An 11,746-nucleotide genomic window follows, 5' to 3' on the forward strand; every position below is an offset into this window, starting at 1 on the left:
CGGAACATCCTTTCTAGGGCTAGCAAACGCCACCCTACACGCCGCTGGATCCTCCAACCCTTTGTAAGGCCTAACTACTGCGGATGTTAAACTAATCCTTGATGAAACAAGGAGCAATCGTAACGGATCAGATCTACTAAACTATGATCAAGCGGGGTGCCGCCCCTACACCTAAGATAGGTGTAAGGGCGGCTAGATGTGCAAGGGTTGCATAACGAAAGCATGTAATTCGAAGAACAATGCTAACCCTAACACATCTAAGATAACTACGTTGCTCGCCATCAAAAAGGCTTCGAGTACGAGCAACGCATGAACAACGTGGGCAGGCTTGTGCTGCCTAGATCGCAAGATGCGATCTAGGCAGCATGGTGCTTACCGGAGAAACACTCGAGACGAAGGAGTTGGCGATGCGCCGAGATTTGTTTGTGTTGAACGTTGGTTGTTGTTTATTCCATAAACCCTAGATACATATTTATAGTCCAAGTGGACTTTCTAATATGGGCGTGCACCAAACCGTGCACGAGTAAGATTCTAACTTCTAAACTAAGATGCGATCTAATATGTTACAGATACACGGGCAATTAAGCCCAACTTGGTATAAAAGGCCGAATCACGTATTTCTTCCATGTATATTCTTCAAGTCCATCTTGATCGCGGCCCACCTCTGACTCGGTCAAATTCTGGTGATAACAAATGGACAACGACGATATGATGTTGGTGCAACAGTTCATGGAGGAGGAGAGCACTGCCACTGTCCGGCGACAGCAGCAGCTGATTTTGACGAGCCTCCTCCGCGTTCGCCAGCCCTTCCTGGCCGTGCTCGACGCGGCGGTTCAAGGCCAGGCAAGAGGAGTAACGTCGACCGGCATCGTCAAGCCGGCGCCATGCTGCTTGAGTGCGACTACTTCGCCAATGATGCTACTCATTCGCCGAAGGAATTTCGGCGCCGATTTAGGATGAACAAGGATCTGTTCATGAAGATTGTCTTCGGTGTCAGGGAGTACGACGACTACTTCATGAGAAAGCAATCTTCATGAGCAAGCAAGATTGCGTAGGTTTGTGGGGCTTCTCCTCAATCTAGAAATGCACTGCCATATGGAGCTCCTCCAGATACAACCAATGACCACCTGCGCATGGCGGAGTCGACATGTTCACAGACTGTCTACATGTTTTGCCGAGCCGTCATTGTGGTGTTTAGTGGGGATTATTTGAGAGCACCAAGGACAGATGATATAGCTTGAATCCTGGAACAAAATGCAGCCCGAGGGTTTCCTGGGATGCTAGGAAGCATCGACTGTATGCATTGGGGTTTGAATAATTTCCCTTTTGCTTAGCAAGGAATCTACAAGGGGCATACCGGTGAGTGCAGTGTTATTCTTGAGGCGGTGGCAGACTATGACCTCTGGATTTGGCATGCTTTCTTTGGCATGGCTGGAACAAACAATGATATCAATGTGCTCAAGTGCTCTCCGGTGTTTTCCAGGCTAGCTAGGGAGAAGCTCATGCCGTGAAATTTGAGGTAAATGGCCACGCATACAGCAAAGTGTACTATTGTTATCACCAGATTTTGGCTAAATCAGGAGGTGGGCCGCGATCAAGATGGGCTTGGAAGATTACACGTGGAAGATCTCTGAAGCGGCCTTGCATGGAAGGTTTGGGCTAGATTGCCCGTGTATCTTTAATTATAGTAGATTGTATCTAGACTAAAAGTTAGAGTTTGTCTCGTACACGGTGGGGATTATTCCCACGTTAGAAAGTCCGCTGGACTATAAATATGTATATAGGGTTTATGGAATAAACAACAACCAACGTTCAACACAAACAAATCTCGGCGCATCGCCAACTCCTTCGTCTCGAGGGTTTCTCCGGTAAGCACCATGCTGCCTAGATCGCATCTTGCGATCTAGGCAGCACAAGCCTGCCCACGTTGTTCATGCGTTGCTCGTGCTGAAGCCTTTTTGATGGCGAGCAACGTAGTTATCTTAGATGTGTTAGGGTTAGCATTGTTCTTCGAATTACATGCTTTCGTTATGCAACCCTTGCACATCTAGCCGCCCTTACACCTATCTTAGGTGTAGGGCGGCACCCCGCTTGATCATAGTTTAGTAGATCTGATCCGTTACGATTGCTCCCTGTTTCATCAAGGATTAGTTTAACATCCGCAGTAGTTAGGCCTTACAAAGGGTTGGAGGATCCAGCGGCGTGTAGGGTGGCGTTTGCTAGCCCTAGAAAGGATGTTCCGGGGATCAACCTCGTGTTGGTTTTTAGGCCCTGTCTAGGATCGGCTTACGGTCACCGTGCGCGAGCGCGAGGCCCAATCGTGAGTAGGATGATCCGATTATGCGGTGAAAACCCTAAATCGTCGTAGATCTAATTAGCTTTATCTTGATCAAGCAGGACCACCATATATTCGGACACCTCGTCCGAATCATGGGTGGATCGGCTCTTTGAGCCGATTCACGGGATAACTCGAGAGCCGATCGAGGCTCGTATTTAATGTTTACGTGTATGCCATGCAGGAAACTAAGCGAGGCATCACCCACACCTTCCTGACCAGGTATAGGTCAGGTGGCACGCCCTTGCGATAGCATCGGCGCGTGTGACCAGGAGGCTTTGCGGGCCGTCGCTCTGAGGGACTGGGGCCAGCCGCAGCCCTAGTTGTTCCCGGCTCTACCGTGTTGACCGTCTCTGCCCGCCAGGGGGTTTCTGACGTCAACAACTATCTAGCTGATGGTATCTATCCAAGTATGCTACATTTGTGAAGACAATCCCGGCTCCATCTTTGAAGATGGACGCTTATTTTGCGACATGCCAGGAAGGAGCTCGCAAGGATGTTGAACGTGATTTTGGGGTGCTTCAGCAGCGTTTCACCGTTGTCAAGTATCCTTCTCTCACTTGGTATGTGTCTCAGATGTGGGAGGTGATAAACGCATGTGTGATCATGCACAACATGATCATTGAGAGCGAGCGCGACGAACATGTGCATGATGACCAACCATTTGATTATCAGGGGCCTCTTGTTGAAGTAGAGCATGTACCCTAATAATTTGCCGCTTTCCTTCACATGCATCAAGAAATCTGAGATGCAGGTGTTCATGTTCAACTTCAGGCAGATCTGGCTACGCGTTTGTGGACGAGGAGAGGAGCCGCCAACAACGCATGATTTAATTTGAATTATTATACAAATAATTTCCTTTGTATTTTTGTTAAACTATGTTAAATATTATATTAATAATTTTATGTGATTGAAATATTGTTTCAAAATATTATAAAAAGGAACAAAAAAAATTTTGGGGGCACCGGTTTGGGGGATGCCGGTGTTGGAACCCGTTCCCCAAATGGACGATGCGGTGTTGGCGCCCCCCATACGCAGTACCGCGCCTATTTGGGGAGCACCGGTGGAGATGCTCTAACTGCACCATCACACTACCACATGGTTTCCATTCCTGGCGTGTTTCTTTATATAATTATTGAAGTAGATACAATCATCTACATGGTAGCTTGCAACATTAATTGCTCACTCAGCTTTTGTTTTCATGCAGAAAAACCTGAGCAGAGACTTGAGCAGTGTATATCGGGTCTGGCTTCAAGTTCAATTACCTTATCCGACCTCAAGCCCTTAATTCACAACGAGAGAACATTACAGCATGTCCTCACAGCTGTCTCTAGAATCAAGAATGTGAAATGCCTCCTATTCACCACTATGTACGAGCTTGAGACCAGTGTAATTAGCTCCCTAAGATCAGCACTCCCCTGTCCTGTTTTCCCAATTGGTCCCTGCGTTCCCTATACGACCCTTGAAGACCAGCATTCCAAATCCAACCGAGAGCTTACCAGTCCAGGAGACTGCTTCACCTGGCTGGACTCTCAGCCTGTGAACTCGGTGCTATACGTCTCCCTTGGCAGCTTTCTCTCTGTGTCAGCCTCTCAGCTTGACGAGATCGCGGTGGGACTCGCAGCAAGTGAGGTCAGATTCTTATGGATTCTTCGTGAACAAACTCCTCGGGTGCGAGAACTTGTTGGTGGGATTGATAGGGGCATGATACTGGCGTGGTGTGACCAGTTGAAGGTCTTGTGCCATCCTTCAGTTGGGGGTTTCCTGACACATTGTGGGATGAACTCAACGCTCGAATCTGTCTTCGCTGGTGTACCTATGCTCGCCCTACCACTGTTCTTTGATCAACCAGTTGATAGCCGTCTAATTGTTGAAGAATGGAAGATTGGGCTGGAGCTACGGGATTGGACTGATAAGGATCGCTTGATCCCGAGCGAGGAGATTGCAAGGGCTATTAAGAAGCTGATGGACAGTGATGAAGCTGAAACGGAGGCAATAAGGAGGCGTGCCCTTGAATGGAAAGAGTATTCTGTTAGAGCAGTTGAAGAGGACGGATCTTCATATAACAACCTCAGTTCATTGATGGAGATAGTATGCTCATCGCAATGTACTGAACTCGATCAGCAACGCCCCAAAGCAAGTGCTTGAAATGTATCATGTATTTAACTATTTGATTGTCATTGGTCTTGTACTGTCAATTCAAGTGTATCAACTTCATGAAAAGAGATTGTGATAATTAATTGACAGCCTCGGCTATTTCTGCGAGTAGTACGATGAGCAGTGCTGTCCTCGGGTGCTCTTGGTGATATTGCACCGTTGCAAAGTATTGCTGGATAAGCTGGTTTATTGGAGACTTTACTGGCATTGTAAAGCTAAACTGATTGATAATTATGAAGGAAGTTCCAAAACATCATACTGAGAGGAAAAACTTAATCTACAGGCCTCCAATTCATCATTCAAGCTAAGTCTGATTTTTTAAATGTGCAAGCTTGCTTCATCAGACTATTAGTGCAATGTTCTGATTGTAAGGCTAGCCTGTTGCAAAATTTATCAATCAAGCTAAGACTGAAAATTCCAATATGCAAACTTCAGCTAATAAGCTAGTTTGTTCTACAAAGTGCTAATTTAAATTATGAAGAACAGTGTACAAAGGTTCAAATTATGAATACCGGTTGTACTGATAAATAATAATCAAATTCTAATCTGCAAACTTCATTCGGGACACAATTGTAATACTTTTACTTAGCTTATTCTCATGAGAATAGTCAGACGGACAGATGCAACCTTGGCAGCAGAAAGACCTCAAGGAGCATCAGTTGATTCTTGTATGATTCTTTTGTCGAGGCAAGCGATGTAGCTCCTTGAGTTCTTCATGTAGTGCTGCATCAACGGTTAGAGCATCTCCACCGGTCCTCCCCATAGCCCTCCCAATACCACTTTGGGGGTCCTAGAGAGAGAAAATGTCCACACCGGCGCTCCCCATAGCCTGCTGCCGGCATGCATGCCGGCGCTTTTTTGGGAGTACCCGTGAAGATGCTCTTAGCTTTACAAGGGGTTCTTCAAGCACGTGTGATGTTGAATTAGATTGACATATAGATGGTTCAGTCCCTTGTATTGGGTGCTGTTGAATGGTACATCAACCATGCTAGGACTTTTTTTTTCAAAATGGGGTATATCCCGGCTTCTGCATCATGACGATGCACATGGCCATTTATTGAAAATAAGGTTCGGAAAAAAGTATTGTTTACAACTCACGCATCACCGAGGATTGATACAAAAATCAACCATCGAAAAAAACACATACTATGACTACATATCAACATAGCCTTCTAGTATGTCGCCAACCAGCCTGGCACAAGATATCCTGAGCGACCATCAGGAGCCGTGTGCATCCAGAAGCCATGGCATCCCGCTGCCCCTCCGGTGAGAGTAGGGCCCAAAGCTGGACCCAATGGGAAACCATATGGATAACCTACAAGAAATGAAAAGAGGCTTTTTTATTAAAAATTATATCATTTCTGACCCTCCAAATAGACAAACATAAAGCAGAAACCCTAATCCGGATAAAAGCCTTAGATTGTCTATCTACTCCATTTAACCAATTACCAAACATATTAGTAATATTGGTCGGAGGTGGAAGATCATAAGTAAAATTAACCGTACGCCATAAGAGCTTAGCCGAAGGACATTCAATAAATAAGTGTTGAATGGTCTCCTGTTACCCACAGAAAACACATTTTGTACACCCATTCCAATGACATTTAGCTAGATTATCCTTAGTTAACAGTACCTTATTACTCAAGAACCACATGAAAATCTTAATTTTAAGGGTAATTTTAACCTTCGAGAAATACTTTCTCAGAAAAGAAGTATGATCACACATAAGATCCTCATACATCGACTTCACTGTAAACAAACCATTCGATGTCAAATTCCAAACAAAACGATCTTCCTCTTCATTCAAATTTACCATCATGAGTTTCCAACATAATTGCAACCATGCAGTCCATTTGTTACCACTTAACACCCTTCGAAAAGTATTAGTCAGTGGTGTTTGGGCTCACACCTGTGCAACTGTGACATTCTTATGGTGCACAATATTATATAAGGACGGATATTGGTGAACCAAAGAAGTATTTTCTAACCATGTATCTTCCCAAAAGCAGGTACTCATACCATTACCCACTTTGAAAAAACCCCTAGAAAAAAACTCCTGTTTAACTCCCATCAAACCCTTCCAGAAAGGGGAATCGGTAGGTCTAGCTTGCACCTCCGATAACGTCTTTTGTCTTAGGTATTTGTTTTGTAGCAATTCTTGCCACACCCCGTCTTCATTCAGAAGTTTAAAGAGTCACTTACTCAATAAGCATCTGTTTTTGATTTCGAGAACCTCAATACCTAACCCCCTTTGATATTTGGGTCAACAAATAATGTTCCCTTTGGAAAGCCGGTATTTTCGTTTGTTTTCGTCTGACTGCCAAAAGAACCTAGATCTATAGAAGTTCAAACGTTTCCTTACCCCAACAAGTATTTATAGGAAAGACAACATAAACATTGGTAAGCTAGTTAGAACTGAATTAATAAGTACTAACCTATCACCATAGGATAGTAACTTCCCTTTCCATCATCCTAGTTTACCCTCAAAACGTGTTTCTACCGGGTACCAGTTCGAATTCCTGAGTTTTTTTGTAATGGATTGGAATACCCAAGTATCTAAAGGGGAGTTGTTCTGCATCACATCCAAAGATCTGCTTATACTGGTCCTCTTCCTCCTTTGCCTTCCCAAAACAAAAAATCTCACTTTTATGAAAGTTAATCTTAAGCCCGATAACTCTTGAAAGAGGCACAAAATTAATTTCATATTAACAACTTTGTTGAGGTCATGTTCCAAAAAAAGGATAGTATCATCAGCGTATTGTAGTATAGAGAGTCCTCCATCAACTAAATGTGGAATTAACCCTCCAACTTGACCATCCTATTTTGCTCATTCAATTAAGATGGCAAGCATATCCACTGCGATATTAAATAGCATTGGAGACACAGGGTCCCCTTGTCTTAAACCTTTTTTTGTCTGGAAATAATGACCAATATCATCATTCACCTTACTTCCAACACTACTACCTTGGACAAACTGTTGCACTAATCTACCCCATTCTGGAGCAAAGCCCTTCATTCGCAATGTTTGTTGTAAAAACGGCCATTTCACTTTATCATATGCTTTCTCGAAGTTGATTTTGAATAATACCCCATCCATTTTCTTAGTATGTAACTCATGAATTGTTTCATGAAGTATGACTACCCCTTCCAAGATATTTCTACCTGGCATGAAGGCCGATTGGGTTGGCTTTATAACTCTTGGGGCAATCCCCGAGATACGATTCGTACCAACTTTAGTGAATATCTTAAAGCATACATTTAGTAAGCAAATAGGTCTATATTGTTGTATTTGGACCGCATTTTATTTTTTGGGTAGTAATGTAATAACTCCCAAATTTAGTTTGTAAAGAGGCAAATCCCATATGCTAAACTGTGAAAACAGAGCCATTAGATCACCCTTAATTACATCCCAAATTTTTTGGTAAAACTCAGCTGGAAAGCCATCTGGTCCAGGAGCTTTATTCAGTTCCATTTGAGAAATTGCCTCAAACACATCCTCTTCCGTAAAGGGGGCCGTCAAGATGTCATTCTCAATTGATGAAATTTGCGTGATATCATGGATGTCCTCCTCAACTAAAAAAATATTGGTTGGAGCCGGTGCCCCAAACAATTTCTTATAAAATTCTGTAATGTAAACCTTCAAATTATCTTCCACAACAATAGTCCCCTCTTGTTGCTCTAATTGGAAAATTTTCTTCTTTCGGTGTTTACCATTCGCTATTAAGTGGAAATACCTCGTATTGTTCCCTCCTTCTTGAATATTCTTAACTTTCGCTCTTTGGGCCCATTTAGACTCCTCTTCTCTTCTTAATTTGTTCAGACTATCATTTGCCTTTTTTAAGTCCTCCCTTTCATTTGTGTTCAAATTATTTGTTTCCGCTTTCAAATCCAGATAATCAATGATATTTTATAATCTTTCTTTTTCTTTTTTATATTTTCCACTTTGATTTTCTGCCCATCCCCTAATATGTCTTAACTTATTAACCACACCTCCATCGGATTAGCTCCACCTATAACTGAATTCCAATCCTTTACTATCATACCAAAAAACCTTCTTGTCGCAACCAATGTAGCTCAAAGGAGCATTTTGCTTGATTACCCAGATGTGCTTTCATCCCTGAATCTAGAAGTATTGATGTTTGATCAGAATCAGCTCTAGTTAAAGCTCTAACCGTTACCAACGGAAATTTTTGTTCCCACGAGATCGATGCAAATACTCTATCCAGCTTCTCATATGTAGGTTCCTCTCTTCTACTTGCCCATGTAAATTGTCTTCCCGTTAGAGCAATTTCACGCAAGTTCAAATACTCAATGATTGCATTAAAAACAAAGGGTCAACGCGCTTTGAAATTATCATTATTTTTCTCCTCTCTCTTGCGTATAATATTGAAATCACCCCCTACCAACATAGGTAATGTTTCAGATTCACAAGTTCTCACTAATTCTGACAGAAATTCTACTTTGTGCAAGTCTTGGGCCGCCCCATATACTGGCACCAAAATCCATTCAAAACCATCTCTCTTACATTTAATGTGAAGCTTAACACAAAAATCTCCCGGGCTTACCTTTAGCACTTGTAACGTATCGGAGTTTATTCCAACGAGAATACCCCTCAAGCGACCATGTGGGGGTAAACAAAACCAAGAGAAATTATATCCCGCCGCTAATTGGTTCAAAAAAGGAATCGAGAAATTAGATCTCCCAGTCTCCAACAAAGCTATGAAGTCTAATTTATGTTCTCGAATCGCCTGTGCGCTTGGAAACAATAGATACAAAAATTAGTTGCAAAGTAGGTGTTGTCGTCCCTCACGCAAAATCCATTGGAGGGCAAAGATGTTTTTTTCGGTGTTATCCTCGTTAGTTGACATGTGTTTGACGACAGAAGGAATGCAGAGGGTTGTGGGTCCTAAATTCCAAATTAGTGAACATTTTCTCTCGTGACTAACACATTTTAAAATTGTTTCATGTTGATGCATTTTTTGAAAATGCTACCAATTAATCACCTTTTCAAGCTAACATCTAAACACATCGCCAGTAATCGCGCTATCATGCATGGTGTGCTCATGCTCTTCTAGATGGTGGTGGCACCATTCAACCCTCCCCCTGAAAGATCGTTCCCCTCTCCTCTTTGGCAGTTAATTACAACGATGTTGATTTATAAAGATTGACGTAAATTTGATATAGCGATATTGTATTAGGATAGTTCATATAATGGGCTTATCTATATAATATACTTGTTGTGATAGCTTTACATGCTATCAAATAATGAGATTATGAAAGTATTTTCCTAGCATAGTTTAATTGCATTAGAACCATTAGATTTAGGTCTTTTTTGGTAGGATGATCGGTCCGGTTGGGATTTTAAACCATATGTTTCCTCTTCAAAGTAAAATTTAAGACGACCTTACCACGGGTTCAGAATCTGCGGGTGTCGAGAGTAGTTCTTCACTTTGAACGACCACCTAAAACAGATATATGTTATAATTGTTAATTAATTATATTTGTCTAGTGAGATTTTTTTAGATAAAGGAGCAATAGCCCCAGCCTCTGCATCAATTGATGCTCACGGCCCTTTATTAAATATCACGAAGTATCAAGTACGAGAACAAAAGTATAAAAGAGAATTACAATCATGAATCTGACAAGGTTGCGACATGAATCAACCAACGGAAGCAACGACATCTAAATAGGCTAGCCATACTCTATCCTATTACTGTGTCGCCATCCAGTAGCCCGGTAATAGAAATCCTGCGTAACCATCAGCAGCTTGTTGCAGCCAGTATCCATATCCTTGCGCTGATCCTCCGGTAGCAGGAAAGCCCATAACTGTATCCAATGCACAGCTCGATGAATAACCTGCAAAAAGTTAGTGCCCTTCGTATTATTAAAAATCATATCATTTCTAGTATTCCATACTGTCCAGCATATAGCAGATATAACAATCCTAATTTTATTTTTATCTTTCTTCGGAACTCCATACAACCAGTTCCCAAACATATTATTGATACTCATTGGTGGCGGAATGTTATAAGTAAAGTAAATCATCCTCCAAATGATAGTAGTAAAAGGACATGTAAGGAACAAATGCTCAACAGTTTCATTTGCATCACAGAAGCAACACTTTTGAGACCCTGTCCATCTACGTTTTGCCAAATTATCCTTGGTAAGTAAAACCTTGTTGTTAAGAAACCACATGAAAATCTTAATCTTTAAAGGAATTTTCGGTTTCCATAAATATTTGCGCAGAAATCTAGTATGACCATTCATATAATCAAGATACATAGATTTAACTGTGAACATTCCCAAATCTGTAAGCTTCCATACAAACTTATCAGGTTCATCGGTAAGGTTGATGGTAATTAGCACTAGTAGAAAAAGAGGCTTCCATCCTCCCTCATTAGTCCCGGAAATATTCGAACCGCGACTAAAGGGGGCTTTAGTCGCGGTTCGGGAGGCAACCCGCGACTAATGCTCTACCAACCGGGACTAAAGGGCGGTGGAGGGACGCGGCAGGCGGAAAAACCTTTAGTCGCGGTTGGGGACACCAACCGCGACTAAAGGTACCCTTAGTCGCTTTAGTCGCGGTTGGTGTCCCCAACCGCGACTAAAGGTTTTCCGAGTTTTTACTCCCACGCACCCTGCACCCCCCCCCCACCGTGGATCGCCTTTTTTGGTCTGTAAAATACAAAAGAAAATGATAGAAAATTTAAAAAAAAAATTGTTTTCAGATTCTTGTATGTTATGCAACCTACTATTCGGAGAAATTAAGAAATTCGAATTTTCATTTTTTTTGCAAAAAAAAGTTAAAAAAATGGTAAAACCGCAATAACCTTTGCATACGACGTCGGAAAAAAACGTATAATATATCAAAAAAATCCTGGGAAAAAGTTACATCCGAATTCACCCGGGTTTACCCGGTTAGCCAATTTTTAGATTCTCAAAATTCCAAATGAAAATACGAAAGCAGGAAGATTTTAGTTTTTGCTATAAACTACGGATTTTATATTTTTTAAATTTTTCAAAAAAATAAAATTAATAATTGCATCCAGCATAAAGATTACTATTACTTTTACCAAATTTTTAGATTTTCAAATTTTTAGGTTTTATGTTTTGCAAAAAAAATATTTTAAAAAATTAAAAAATTAAAAAATTAAAAAATAAAAAATAAAAAGTTAATGTTTATTTATTTATTCACGATTATTATTACATCATTATTTTTATTTATGAAAAAAATTATTTGAAATTCAAACAATA

General features: G+C 41.5%; 1 protein-coding gene across 1 annotated transcript; it reads left to right on the forward strand.

Annotated features, from left to right (window-relative positions):
* The first annotated feature begins 693 nt into the window (after positions 1-693).
* LOC124696459 (UDP-glycosyltransferase 87A2-like) lies at positions 694-4,483 on the forward strand. Its single transcript, XM_047229188.1, has 2 exons — positions 694-895; positions 3,543-4,483. Exons 1-2 carry the CDS (start codon positions 694-696, stop codon positions 4,481-4,483), a joined length of 1,143 nt encoding a protein of 380 aa, XP_047085144.1.
* The last annotated feature ends 7,263 nt before the right edge of the window (positions 4,484-11,746 follow it).

The sequence above is a fragment of the Lolium rigidum genome, chromosome 3 (genome assembly GCF_022539505.1).
Source record: "Lolium rigidum isolate FL_2022 chromosome 3, APGP_CSIRO_Lrig_0.1, whole genome shotgun sequence".
NCBI classification, from domain to species: Eukaryota; Viridiplantae; Streptophyta; class Magnoliopsida; order Poales; family Poaceae; genus Lolium; species Lolium rigidum.